This window comes from Carassius carassius, chromosome 10, assembly GCF_963082965.1.
Source record: "Carassius carassius chromosome 10, fCarCar2.1, whole genome shotgun sequence".
Lineage (NCBI taxonomy): Eukaryota > Metazoa > Chordata > Actinopteri > Cypriniformes > Cyprinidae > Carassius > Carassius carassius.
Window position 1 is genome coordinate 13,314,892 of NC_081764.1, and position 15,523 is coordinate 13,330,414.

At 37.9% G+C, this 15,523-nt stretch overlaps 1 protein-coding gene across 1 annotated transcript; it reads right to left on the minus strand.

Moving 5' to 3' along the window:
- Window positions 1–220: 220 nt before the first annotated feature.
- Window positions 221–13,931, minus strand: LOC132151823 (vasculin-like protein 1). The gene is made up of 12 exons (XM_059560221.1): window positions 13,698–13,931; window positions 11,210–12,347; window positions 8,139–8,252; window positions 7,800–7,929; window positions 7,401–7,714; window positions 7,147–7,222; window positions 6,827–7,023; window positions 6,522–6,662; window positions 3,694–3,849; window positions 3,133–3,251; window positions 2,288–2,390; window positions 221–2,163 (listed from the first exon to the last, which is right to left on the minus strand). Exons 3-12 carry the CDS (start codon window positions 8,196–8,198, stop codon window positions 2,008–2,010), a joined length of 1,452 nt encoding a protein of 483 aa, XP_059416204.1. The 5' UTR covers window positions 8,199–8,252; window positions 11,210–12,347; window positions 13,698–13,931; the 3' UTR covers window positions 221–2,007.
- Between the last annotated feature and the right edge of the window lie 1,592 nt (window positions 13,932–15,523).

The window sequence follows — 15,523 nt, forward strand, 5'->3', positions numbered from 1 at the left end:
GGATTTGTTGACGGACGTTTTGTTTGTTGGTTACAATCACCTTGGAAAAAGGGAGTGGTAAAGAATGGATGGGGCTAGAGCAAGAGGAATCCTATCCTTCAGTGTTATGCTTATTTGCTTATATCTTTTGCATGCATATTTTGAACATTACCAACTACAGTCCTAAAACATAAAGAATGATTCCCTAAGTGTTTCAGCAGAAAACCAAAGGCTGGACATGTTTGGCAAACTGATGCAAAATATTTATTACAATTTTTTTTCTCCGATCTTTTCATTATGATGCAGTAGTTTATGTCTGCTTTGTTTCATACAGATAAACCCTTACATGACACCTTTTATCTTCTCAAATCTGTAAATAATGTTATCAAAATAATCTTAATCTTCCAAAACTCACAATTTTTTATTCTTATATTTTTTACAATCCACCCTGAATATCAAGGCTGCAGAAACAATGCAAAAAAAAAGAAAAAACTATCTGGGAATTTTTACAGCTGTACCAAAATTAAAAAAGAAACTTAAATCTGTGATAAAGCAAATTTTTATACCCTATCAGCAAAAACAAGGTACAAAAAAGGAGATGCACAATTTACACCAGCAGTCCCTCATGAAATAAAGACCGTCTACAGATGGATCTCTGCTTCACTGCCAGCAGCAGGGATGGAACTCTGCACCAGAAATGAACCTCTAATGAACTGTTTAAAGAACAAAATAGCAGAACAAAGCGTGCAAGCCATCTTACGGAATCACTCAAAGAAAGTTCACAGTCATTACAAACCACAGACAGCTCAGATCAATTCCTGAATTGTAAACATTACATAAGCCCAATAATGTTTAATGCTTTCTATTCCATTGGGTAGATTTTATTTGGGTTTTGTGAGGGAAGATCATCAAACCTTTCTGTGTTTATTGAATACCCCTTACCAATCTACATGCAATGAATGTAAAGCTATTGAAAATGATTGCCGCAGCATTATTTCTGTAAGCACGAAAATGCTTTTTAAAGAATAACTCTGAAATGTTCAGGATTTCAATATGGTTTAAATTAAGGTTATTCATAAAAAAAGAAAAAAAATACACCATATATGGGCAAGAAAAAGAACAGTCTGTTTATGATTTTTTGAACTTCAATCTTTCCTAAACAGATCCAACCTCTGTGAACTGAACATGTGGATGTTCGCCTGGCTTTCCAGAACGCAACATATAAAACATAGACCCTTCCATCCAAAAGTTACCTTTATTCGAAAACCAGTTCCTGACAAACTCTTCCGCAAGCTAGGTTTAAAATCTAACTCTGAAACATCCTTTAAGGTTTTCTCACACGTGTTCTTGGCAGACACATGAAATCATGTATATTAGTATGATTCTGCAGAATGAAAATGAGCAGTTTGCTGGAACTGGAGCCAGAAATGGACTCATGTTCTAGCTGCCAGACTGCATGTGACAGTCCTTTCAGTGTTGCTTAAGATCTTTCTTGCTGCAGGGATGACTGGGTTGAGTTCATTTCTATGAGGGACTGGGAGCAACGTCGCAGTCAGTGGCTCTCAATGATTGTTTCATCTTAACACTAATGCTATGAATTGTTTTTGCAGAAAGGAAAAAATATTTTAAAGAAAGGTGTCAAAGCCATTTTATAGAACATTCAGATGATGTCATATTTCACGGTAAATCACGGTTATAACTGGTGTTATTATTATGAATTAGTCTCTTTTTTCCCAAGCAAAAACAAAAAAGATCTGGTGGAGGGTGTGTGTGGCTTTCTTTGACATTTCTAGTTCAGGAGAAAGAACAAAATGCATACAAGGAGAGGGGGGGAAATAAAACAAAGACACTGACTATGAGCTGACAAGTGAGTTCTTTTTATCTCCGCCTGGGATATGACCGATGTTCCTTGTACATGAAAAGAATCTGTTCTCTCTTCTTCCATAAGTTTGAAATAAATGGGTGTGATGGAGGAGACCGATTAAGTGAAAGAGAGAGGGAAATGTGAGAGGGGTGTTTAAAGCCACATTAGGTATCATCATCATCTGAGGTCTGGCTGCTACTGCTCGTCTCAGACTCAGAGCCCTCTTCCAGGCCAGGGTTAGGGGTGTTCCTCCAGTTTAGCAGGGCCACACTACGTGGCTTCAAGAGCACACCGTTACGTCCCAGACCAATCTTCTTCATCTGAGACAGAACACAAATATAGTCAGTCTCAGAGAAAATGAACTATAAATGTCTAGGATGCACTTAAATTTTAAATCAAGAAAAAAAAAGTGAAATAGAAACCATTTGTATACATTTCCCATACCTGTTCAGTTTTAGCTTGAAACTCTTTGAGTTCATCCTCAGTGAGGGGCTGGAAGTTGTCATCATTTTCTGGGTATTCTTGCCATCCCATTGCCTTCAGCAACCTGTGACAGATGATCCATACGTGTGAGTATGTGCACAGTGGATGTTTTCTATGTTGTTGGGATGTGAGTGGATTGACGATGTGATGATCTGTTCAAAAACCTAGTGTGCTGCTTATAAAGGTAGCATTACACTATAAATGTGTCCCTAAGGGACCAAAGATATGGTGCCAAATTATAAGGTGCCATTGCATGTATCCTTCATGAGAAAATTTGAGATGCAATGTGAAAAAATAAATTCAATGTGGTGGTTTAATCAAGAGATATTTGCTTGTAAATACGTATATTTAATTGCTAGTTTAGCAACATGCTATTTGCCAACTCATGAACCCAGTAGTCTTCCATATATTTGCTGCCCATGTAAAATTAACCCAAAAATGAAAATTCTGTCATCATTTACCCACCCTCATGTTTTTTCAAATCTATATGTATTTTTTTTCTTCTGCTGACCAGAAAATAGATTTTTAATGCTTGATTTCGGTTCCCATTGACTTTCATTATATTTTTGGCCACACAATACAAGTAAATGGGAACCTAAACTGTTTTGAGGATCCTTTAGAACAAAACATTTTTTGTGTTTCACAGAAAAAAATAAAGTAACACTTGACATGAGTAAATGACAACCAATTTGTCAAGTTTGGTTGGACATTCACTCATGTAGGCAGTTCACTAGAATCTGGAATTGAGCTTATGTGTGTCTGATGCAGGAGAACGCTTTGAAGTGTTTGGATGTGGTCGCTCTGACCTGTGTTCCGCCTCCAGAGAGCTGGACAAGTGCTCTGGGTCTGAGTCACTGAGAGAGTGGGAGATGCCGTTCTCATGACTCTCTCCAAACTCTTTTGGTTCTGGGGTACTTCCCTCTCCCTAAATGCAAAGATATACCACAAATGAAGCCTCAGCAAACAGACATTTAAGGTTAAGGAAAAATCTATTAATTACTTGCTAAACAAACTGAAATCATTTAAATAAACAATACATAATGCATCATATTCAAGCTGACAGAAACTATGAATATGAATCTTTCCATTTATTATTGCTCATGGCTGATAAACAAAACAGATGGAAAGAATTTTTATATATTACATAATTTTACTTTCTAATCCCCCCTCCTCCAGAAACATATTAAAATAATTAAAATAATTTATTGACAAGGTTGTAGGTTGGATTTGGAACTAATATAAACAGGATTTCTCCAAATCTGTCAATAAGCTAATTCTGATAATCTTAAACCGAGCCTGGAATGACAAATTAATTAACCTATTACATCAGCTAATATTCTACAGATCAGAGATGAATTCATGTGCACCTCTGTTGGAGCTCCTGGGCTGTGGCAGTCACTCACATCCCCATTTCTCTCATCCTTTAGCCCACGCAGAAACTCACTCTTACGGTCTGTGCTGCGCCGCATAAGTTTTAGCCGTGAGGGGGTGATGTCTATGGGAGGGGTAGTGCTGGAGGGTGGCTATGGAGAGAGAGAGAGAGAGAGAGAGAGAGAAGGAGAGATGGAACGATAAACGAGTTAAAAATAAGAAAATGCTGGGTAAGCAGCAGTGTTGATTGTTGAAGTTCTCCTATGGATATACATGATAACGTTTGTTTGATGAATAACAGAGAATATTGAAGCGTAGAGCAGCTCTGTGTTGTAAACATTTTTTTTCATTCTTCATCAGCATGTGTGTTTTGTAAATGGGAATTATATAATGACACCATGAGAGCATTTGCTCTGAAATGAAGCCAAAAACAATCATATTTTCTGGAAATGTTGGGTGCTAGGTAATTACTGGCAAAAGATTAGAAGGAATTTATGCCACATTTACACATAGCCGGGTATTTAGAGAAACGAATATTTCCCCCCCCTGCGTTTTCAAAAATAACATCGTGCACACAACATCGTTTTCAAAAAAGTTGTCGTTTACATCAACCCGCATAAATACGCCGTCGAGCGCCATTATAACTATGCCAAACCTATGGGCGGCAGTGTAGGGAGAAGGATAAAGCCATGCAAGCCAATCAGAATCCTCAAAATCGAGCAACTTCCTGTTCCTTTCAAAACAACATAGCAGTTGTGTTTGCAAATGCAAACAGACCAAAAGCGTTTGCACAAACGTAAAATGAGTACCACCTTAACAGCATCTAGGGCTGCAACTAACGATTATTTTGATAATCGATTAATCTGTCGATTATTTTTACGATTAATCTTTATGTACTTATATTTTAGTTTTGCCCATTTTTTCCAATTAAATTATTAACAAAGGGTCTTTATCATTCAACATAGACTTTAAGAGATTTTAACCATTTTGCATTGTCATATCCTCATCAAAAATATACCTGGAGTTGTTTTATTATGTGTTAGTAATCCTTTGTCAAACTCTTCTGCAATCAAAACAATGACCCATACTCTAGCGCATTTCACAAGGAGATTTCAAATAATATTTTCACCATGTCAGTCCTTAGGGCTCCTAAAGTAGTTTAACATCCCGAACAAAGCTTATTAAGGAATCTTTCAGAAAATATTTTCACGAAGAATAAGAATAACAGAATAAATTTGAAGTACATTGCATTTTATTATTTTTTTCCTGTAAACACACAACTTATACCTGGGAAACAGCTTTATAGCTTATGCTGTGAAATTGTAAACAATCCTTCGAATAAAGTGCCAGTGGCATGAAACCTGAATGAAACTCACATTTTAAAGTAAAATCCATCAGAAGGTTGTCCAGAAAAAAAAAAAAAATTGACACACACAAAAAACCTGCTGTGTGAAAAATAGCAGTGAATACTTAGAAAAAAAGTATACACTTAAACATTTACCTCTCTCATTCAGTCATAATTAGGCTGCAAGACTGAATTATGAACTTGTAAACGACAAACTGATCACAGAACATGTTTGTAAAATGTTAACTGTTAAAAAGCAATGTTATTAGCTTTTACGACTAAACATTTGCAAACAACATTGTACTGGAGAATCTGCACAAATAAAAGTCTTAAACAGTTCAGTAGTGCAGAGTTTACAGGTTACTCTTCTTTTTTTGAAGGCTCTAAGTAAAGTTCTCCCACATTTTGGATGACTTCGTTTTATTAGTTTTATCCTCTGCTTTTTTCTTTTTCTTTCTAAAGCTTACTCCACTGCCGTCTGTCTCCACCATCTTGCTGAATGCTGCAGACGCAGTTTGGGAAGCACGTGACATAAAATGAGGCCAGCTATTGGCTGTTCGCTACTGCTCCTGCTGTACTGGCTGAATAAAACCTGCGGTGGCTCATTACTGCCACACTTTGGTCATCGCAGATTTAAAATATGCACAAAATGAGCCGCTTACGGCAAATAAAAGTTGTTTAGCAACTAATCGATAACTAAATTAGTTGACAACTATTTTAATAATCGATTTTAATCGATTAAATCGATTAGTTGTTTCAGCTCTAACAGCATCCATGATCAAACAGTAACGTTACCCAAACAAACTCTAAACATAGGGCGCTCGCATGACGTTAAGCATTTTCTGGCACATAATGTGACGTTTGAGAACCTAAAACCCCGTTTCTCCCAGTTGACACGGCAACACATAACCGGCGTTTTCAGAAATCTCCACTTTGGCCGGAGTTTTTAAAAAATAATCGTTTTCAGGGATAAAAACGGCGTTTTCGTGTAAATGACAGGCCAAAACGCAGGGAAATATCTGCGTTTTCCCATCGTGTAAACGGGGCCTTAGAAGGTCTGGTAAGGTAACACTTTTAAGGACCAAATCTCACTATTAACTAGCATGCAGATTAATAGCATACTGGCTTTTTATTAGTACTTATAAAGCACTTATTACTGCCTTATTGTGCATGACTATATATTAAATCTCCTTATCCTAGCCCATGCCTAAACTTAACAACTACCATACTATTTATATGAAGCAAATTTGAATTTTACTGAGGCAAAAGTTGTAGTTAATAGTGACTGAGAATTGGACCTTAAAATAAAGTGTGTCCGAAGGTCTATTTAGTGCAGAAATAATGGCCATCTTGCTCATTGCATGCGTTTCTTATTTAATGGAGAAAAAAAAATAAATAAAAATATATTGTCCAGACTTTTTTAAATCATAGCCAACAACAACAAAAAAAAACCCTGAATCCATGACTTTGTCATTTTACCTCTTTAGAAGTGCCGTGGGCAGGTGTACTGACGGGTGTCAGAGGTTTGGTCACAGAAACTGGGCTGGTGAAGGCCGAATCCCTTCCAGAGAAATGCAAACCCACTTTAGTTTCCCTTCCATTGGGTTTCCATGGACCAGGCTATAAAAAGGAAGGGAAAGGTTTTATTTATAAATGAAAAATGACACAATTGCCCTAATACAATCAAAACAACATTAGGGGAAAAAAGCTTCGTTTTCACTATAAGTGATGCCACCCAATATCCCAAACATCATGTATTATTTTCAGATCCACTAGCTTAGTACCTTGGTGGGGGCAGTGGCAGGTTTGGGGACCAGATTCTTGTAGACGCTGGGTCCAGTGATGGGGACTTTCGAACCATTGGTGGGCAGAGGGCCAGCACTGGCAAAACCAGCTGAAAATGCAGCACTGGGATCATCCTTAGACACTTTCTTAATGACCAGCATCTTAGACATAACCTGCTTAGCACTAGGGGGGTTCTCTGTAACAGAAGTTGCAAAAAAAAAAAAAAAAACACTTACAGAACAAACCATAAAGTGTAACATGATATTTACATTTTTATGCAGCTGGAAGGAGGTGACTCAAATAATGAAAGCAACTTTACCCCATACTCCTGCTGGAGTACCGACAGCACGAGGCTGATTGGCTGGCTTTCCAGTTGTCTCTGGGTTCAAGGAGGGCTGAAATTCACATGAAAACAAAGACTGAATGCAGAGTAACTATGCAGCTGGTTCATGAAAGGCATGTAAAGTATGACAGAACTAAATCTCTTCAATGACACAACCAGTCAACTCATGCCTGGGAGGGGTGTGACTCCACTATCCAAGTAAACAAACTCAAGAGGAAAAAAATACTTACAAAGTCCTCATCAACAAACTTGAGCTTGTCATCATTGCGCTCCTCATCAGAATATCGGTCCTGATATTGGCCACCTTTGCGAGGATGAAAGTTTCCATTACGCTGTCGGTGACCCCCTTGTCTGTCCCTCTCGCCTACAACACGTTTAATATGCCGAGCATGGGGGTGGTGAGGACCTTCCTGGCCTCTCTGTACCCCATGCCAGCTGGGGGTCTCCTTCGACCCTGGTCCTCCCAATCCCCCCTGACTCCCCTTCGCAACACCAGAGTCTACAGAGTCATGCCTCAACAGAGATGGCTGCTGCCACACATCACCTGAAGAAAAAATGAACAGCTATTACATAGGGCAAGAAACAAACTAAAGCTCCATGCAAAGGAGGTTATATGTGTGTTCCTCTACCTCCAGGTGCTCTTAGTGGGTCATTGTTGAAAAAGCCATCAGAAGAGTTGTGCCTGCGGCGGTTTAATCCCGGCCGGCTGTCTCCGCGGGGAAAGTGCTCTCCATGCTTCTCAAGAGGGGCAGCAGGGGACTAAAAAACACGGACACAAATTAAACAGGCAGCCTGAGCTTGAAAAAGCTGATTTTAGAGAAGAACGATTAGGCTCAAGAAGACTAAGAGAGGATTTTGAGTCATACTGTCCTGAATGAAAACACACACACACACACACACATATACATTATATATATATATATATTTTTTTTTTAAGTCGATTCAAAGTCAACATTCCATTACAATACCTTGGCGGGCTGAGGCGTGGAGAAGTTAAGCCAGGCAGGAACAAAGTCATGCTGCGCCATTTAGGTCCAGTGTCTTCCGTCAATGGATGGAGGCATCAAACCTCATGGCCTGAACTGACAATGCAAGCAACAAACATTTAGTCATTTAGCAGACGCTTTTATCCAAAGCAACTTACAAATGAGGACAATGGAAGCAATCAAAAACAACAAAAGAGCAATGAAGTGCTATAATAAGTCTCAGTTAGCTTACCGGTAAACACAGTACACGTAGCAAGGGCTTTTAAAATAATAAAATAAAAAGAAAACCGATAAAATAGAAAAGGAAAAAAATAGGAGCAAGCTAGTGTTAGAGGTCTTTTTATTGTATAATAAATGAAAAGAAAACAGGTAGAATACAAAACGATTGGAAAGCTAGTTAGATTTTTTTTGAGTGCTAAAGTTAGAGGGTCAAAATAAAGATGGAAGAAATGTGTTTTAAGCCGATTTTTGAAGTACTCAGCTGCTCGGATTGAGTTGGGCAGGTCATTCCACCAGGAGGGAACATTTAATTTACAAGTCCGTAAAAGTGACTTTGTGCTTCTTTGGGATGGCACAATCAAGCAACGTTCACTTGCAGAACACAAGCTTCTAGAAGTAATGAATTTAGGTAAAGGGGTTCAGAGCCAGTGGTGGTTTTGTAGGCAAACATCAATGCCTTGAATTTTATGCAGCTATTGGTAGCCAGTGCAAATTGTTAAACAGAGGTGTGACGTGTATTCATTTCGGCTCATTGAAAATTAATCTTGCTGCCACGTTTTGGATTAATTGTAAAGGTTTGATAGAACTGGCTGGAAGACTTGCCAAGAGAGCAATACTCCAGCCTGGACAGAACTAGTCAAAACATCAAGTCATTATAATCTACTAATACAAGTAAGTCACATTAATGCATTGCAAACATATTGAAAGGCAGCATGAAATGGAAATTGCAATTGGCCTTGCTTCCTATTGTGACAAATAGAAAAAGGGCAAGACATTTGATTGGATTTTTGATGTTTGCTAATTGCTGTGATTGTGAATGTGGGTGGCAAGTTTGTGGAAAAGTTTTGAAAATGGTTTAGCCATTGGACAACTTCACTACCCAGCCCCTGAGCAGACGTACATATCATCATCCTTGATATCATTCCGGGTAGGAGGAGACATTAATGTTTTTGATTAAAGATTACGAGGGCATATAAAAAAATGTTTAAATAAAGATGTACATGGATGAATCATTTATAAAAATAAAATAAAATAAAAAATAAATGTAATCTTTGATTTAAGGTGACTTGAAAAGGTGAGAAGTTCCATTTCTACAGCACCAAATACAAAAGGAAATATAGCTAAATACATCAATTAAGGGGCCAAGCACCCAAAGGCAAAATGAGGAGCTAAAAATGGAGCATCAGACCAATTCCAACAATTAGTAATTAAATCAAGTTTAGGATGTTAGGATGTAAAATTAATTTGACATGACCCGAGAGAAATGAACCAAGAGAAGACATTACCATCTACAGCCGCCAGAGGGCGCTCTATGCTGCCAGAGATGCTGCTCATTGCTCCTGAAGCCTACCACTGTGCAGCATAGAGCGCCCTCTCGCGGCTGTAGACGGTAATGTTTCTCTTGGTGCTTGGTTCTAAATAAATGCGACTTATAGTCCAGTGCAACTTATATATGTTTTTTTCCTCATCATGACGTATTTTTGGACTGATGCGACTTATACTCAGGTGCGACTTATAGTCCGAAACATACAGTATGATTTTAATGGCTTATCACTTGTGACAAATAGGTGGCACTGTTATCAAATCTGAGCCAATTTTGGTAAGAATCAGACAAACAAGTAGACATTTAAAAATTGCGAAACAACTAAACCTTGCTTTTTACTTTTGAATTTCAGTGTTCATTCGACTTGGCATGAGCCAAAGCTTCAGAAGAAAACTTTTTTCTTCTGTGCATTATGGTTCAAAAGTATTAAACCTTAGTGAAACTTCGGACAAGTGGTGGCGCTAAAGAGTTTGAGATAGAGACTACAAATTTGCTATGGTTAAATGTTGGGACTGTCCTCTATCACTGTGCCCAATTTCACAAGCAGTTCTATGGGCTTCCATCGATTCAAGAGCAGAAGAAACGGAAGAAGAAGAATAAGAACGCCAACGGATAAAATAAGTGCCTACACGCATTCGGTGCTTGGCTCCTAATGACTGTTTTTAAACAGTTTTTGAATACTCCCCCATCAGACGAAGGTCAGGAAACAAAAATAGTCTTGCTCTGAAACTCATGGTTTGAGACCATGTTGCTGAGTCAGGCTGTTTGGGATACTCAACGAAACAGAGAAACATTTTGAAAGCACCGCAGGGCCAGTGCTTACCCTTTTTGTGGATATCAACCCACAAATTACTTACAGTTGTATCTGCATATTAAAGATGCTGCAAATTATTTTTCGAATACCATTCATAAAATATACCCCACAACTTGACAGATATCACTTAAAAAAGGTGTCCATAGAAACCACACCTGTACCAGCCCTAGGAATGAAGAAGCTGATCCACACATTTTAACTAATCTGAAAACCACTTGAATGTGGAGGGGCAGAGTTTAACCAGACTAAATGATTGGAGAAGTGCAGCATGTTACCAGAGAAAAGTCTGTCATTTTCACCAGAAGATCAAGTTATGACACAGTGATTTAAATATTATGAGGGCAAAAAAATGTTTTAAAAATTGAAAACAACACAAGATGATCTATAACATGCATTTTCAATTTCCTTTTTTAAGAGAAAAGAAGACACGTATTTTGTAAAGACAAGCTGGAAGTTTCTAGGTTGAGCATTAACACACACAAACAACCCCCCCCCCCCCCCACTAACTTCTGTTTTAATGCTCTCTTGGCCTTAATATGATTGACTGTATTTACTTAAGACTCATACGAACTAAATTTAAACCAATACATTCTACTTAATGACACATCTCACATTCCATTACATAAGTGGTAACTCATTCAAAGTACAAAATAATCAATACCAAAGAAAGTTTCAATAAATGTTTTGGATTCTTACCCCAGAGACAAAGGCTCAATGACCCTGTCCTTGGCTGTATCTGTGTAGAGGGCCCAACCAATGCACTTTCACAGGCTTTGAAGCCTCAGGACAACCGCTACTCCCGTCACAGACAAACTCCAGTTTCCAGGATGGTGCAAAGAAAAGGATGGAAGTGAAACTTGTGCAGGCCAAGGTGAAACTGTAAGGTGATGGAAGAGATGCAGCAAGTTGTTCTTGATCAGTGGCGTGTAGTTTTGGAAGAATAGCGGATATGTTTGATCAGTAATGCCAGACGGACCCTCCACGACACCCTTAGTTCACCGATGATGACTGTGTGCATTCAGGTCGACTGGATAGAAATGAAGCAAATCCAAGGGGTTCTGAAGTCAAACTCTGTTTGAGTCTTGGATTTTCCAGTCTCTTTTTCTGGGTTCTTGTGGTAGCAGCACGTTGTGCCTGCTCTGACACTCAGACGCTCCTTTACGAACTCATTTTGGACTGAAGACACACACAGCAACAAAAAAAAAAAAACGGAGAGTGGGTTTGTACCACACAAAGCTGTTTTGCGCAATGTGGTGATCTTGATATGTTCACCTCATCAAAACAGCGAAGGTGCTACGTCAGGATGAAAAGGGGAGGGGGGCTGATTTGTCACATCACAATTGATAGAAGTGCTTTATATTATAAAGTCATGAGAATTGCTTTAGCTTTCAACAGCTCATACTTTGGATGATTCAGTGAACCAAACAATGAAAACTTGACATCTTTAATTCTCGCCCCACATGGCTGATAACATGGCTGGTGAACCAATATCACGTTAGGCTACTGAAAAAATTTAAAGTAAATATGATTTGAGCTCTGACAACACTTCCAACCTTCCAGTTCATCAAATTCGAAGCAGCTTCCACAGGTGAGTAACTTGAAGCCAAAATGCACTGATTCCTGTTAAATACGGTGAACCGTGCATTGGTAATTAAAAGAAACCAAAAAAAAGCGTCCAGGTGCAAGCAACCTTGAACATTCAGTGCGAAACAACAGGTGTACTCCAGATTGTATTATTGCATGTTGGGAGATCTCGGTATTTTAAAATCCCGCAGTCACAAATCCAACAGGTCGTTCCTCCTCCAGATCTTCAAAATTTATCTGCAGACCAACTCTGTAAAACAACAACCAATATTTAGATCAATTTTGTGCTGGATAAATATATGCGTGTATAAACATGAGATCACTCAGCAATCAATGGCAAAATTAATTCCTTCTCACAAAGGGGTAGCTGACAAGACATCAATCAAAGACAGCTGCATTCTGCAGGGTGACAACTTTTCGAAATTATGCTTTTCCAATCTTGAATAATTTTTATGAATGCAGTTTCTATAACCTCAAGCTGAGAGAATATATTTGAAGATATTTTTTAAGCATAACAAATAGTCACAAAGCAGAACTACTTTGTCAAATTAAAGAAAAGTTAATGTGATCTGCCAGTGCAAACTATCCGAAAACATCAGCGCAATAACCCTTTCACAAGTTACAAGGGTGCTACTAAAATTGATATTTAACACACTCCACCTGCAATAAAAATACTGAATATTTAACTTTATTCATGAAAAATACATACATAAACATTCTTGCCACTCATTTCACCATATTCAAAACCTGTATGTTTTCCCACACCATATACAAAGGGAGATAACATGCAGAATGACATCTTGTCTTGTTATTTGACTTTCACTGCATGGAAAAACAGTGAAAGTGAATGATGACTGATAATGTCAGGTCACTAACATTCTGCCAAACATGCCTTTTTCTATTGCTCAGAATAAAGCATATCATAGAGCGAGTAAATTATCACTCAAAAATTACATTTTTGTCAATTACACTTTTAACATGACTAATCATCTCTTTGTCAGCGAATTTTATATGAAGTATATCCGTTTACCGCCGTGAACTGTCTAGCTAACGTTACAATAAGATAAACAAGTTTTCTGTAAAATGCAAAACTGCTGAAGTTTAAAGTAAAGAGGAGGAAAACTAAGAGCAAGCGTATAACTAGCAAAAGAGTTAGCGGCAGAATATAAACTACAATGGACTTTAAAATATATTTGTGATAATTGCAAACTATTATTTAATATGCTCAGCCAAACGTTCTGGAGCATACAGGAGTTTAAAATACTAACAAACTGTAACAAACTTACTCGTCTTTCCACTTGCTTAACGCTCGCTAGCACGGCTCGGTTAGCATAGAAGGCCATTCAATGTGTGCAGAAACCTTTTAGTCCATGCTGAGTGGTTAAATGTAAACGTTTAGAGCAACGGAACTTTACGGCATTATTAGACGGATACACAAGAGTGACTTATAACGACTCGGGCTTGTGTCGTGAGGAAATGCGTGTTGTTTTAGCCACGGCGCGAGCTAGGCTAAGCTAGCATTCCGAGCAGAAATAAAGTGTTGTAAGATGGCTCCCTCTCGACACCAAACCACTGAATAAACATTTCGATATACACCTACCTCTTGATCCCTTGTCTATCCAAATAAGTTAATCGAAGCAATGTTGCACCGCTTGTCAAGTCAATTTGACAGCTTGGAGGTTGTCGTATATATGATTCTGTATTTTGTTTGTGTTTTTTTAATCACACTCGTTCCGACTTCGCCAATCTAACGTTAGCTTGTTCCTGTCTACTTCTGCACAGACGAGCTAATCGATCTCAGAGCACAGCGCGCTCGCCGCGTCATAACATTCCCCCAGCTCAAGCTCACGAGAGGGCTTGACACGCACAGAAGAATGTGGACTTTTACATTAGTTTTCACTCTTTTTGCAATACTCGTGAAATATATTGAGTTTAAATCGCCACAAAATATTATGTGAACAACATGGCAGACTGCGTGCCCTCCGGTAATGCAAATTTGGCTCTGCTACCAGAAATCGAATGAAGGAATTTCACGCATAAGTAAACGTGAAGTAACGCAAACATATCCAGATGTGTGTGTACAAACCATAGCAATTCAAGTTTACAATATAATATCAGGTCTCACAGAAACAGTAAGCCCCTCTTTTGCAAAAACACTATGATGTGTCAATCAGTCAATAATAACCCATACATTATTTGAAAAATCTATTAATTTGTAAAAAAAAAAAAAAAAAAAAAAAAGATGACTCCAAAATTCGGATGCTCTCTTGAGTGACCACATCAGAACAGGACAAGCGTATAGGCTTATGAGTGATCCAGATATGTGAACCTAATTTATCAGACCCATATAAAGACATTTTGTTAACATTTAATATTAATTTCTATCATATACATAAAATATAAATAAATGATTTACTTTAATTACTTATTACTTAATTAAACTAATTAATTATTTATGACATAGCTATGATCATGACCAACAACGTGGAGTTATTTACTATCATTTTCTTCCTATTACAGCTATAAAACCCAAAGGCTACAGAATACCCTTAAAGTGACTTTGAAAAAAACCTGCTGTGTAATGCTCATGCTGTGACAGCATACTTACAGCATGCTTCTCTTAAGGGTTTTCTAAAGAAGGCTGTATTGATTTTCAGTCATACCCGACCACAAATAATATTTGACGTTTACAATTTTTAATACATTTTACAGTATGGCATTAGACTGCAGCTGTTTTTTCTACATTCAATTCCCATGAGACTCCATCCTATCCATAAACGTCTACTGTATCTTTTTTTTTTTCTTTAATCAGTAATTACAGTTTACTAAATTGCATATCATTTGATTTTAAATACATGACCCTGGAAACTTCCGTAGGACTTTTATAAGAACTTTCGGGGCGTTTTCATGTTATGATGTGTCTGGCTTCACATTGCCAAATGTAATGACCGTTTACTTACTAATAAGAGCTCCTCGTTTTTTTTTCCCGACATTATGATATGACATCAAGGTATGTTTTCTTAATTTTTTTCAAATCTGTTTGTAACAGATAAGCACTGCTTGTGCTGGGTGCACAGTTAGCACGTTAGCTTTTATAAAATTCAGTGTAATTTAATTCAGTTCAGCGGCTTAACTTTAAACGGATCTGATTCAGACAGCACTGCAGTAACTGTCCTCAAACAAACGGTTAAAGTTTTTTTAATGATTTGAATTGTAGGTAAAATGTTGACAAGTATAATCGGACTTCACATTCTTCACTAACTTTGGGGTGAGTGAGTGAGATTTTCTTGCACTTTCGATTTTATTTGACGGTTTTTCCCCTTCTTCTGAATAACAGTACTATCTGTTACCTAATGGCAATACACCTCTAACACGTGATGCATTTTCCCTTGTTTATGGGAATTCTCATCAATAATTGTTTTCTTT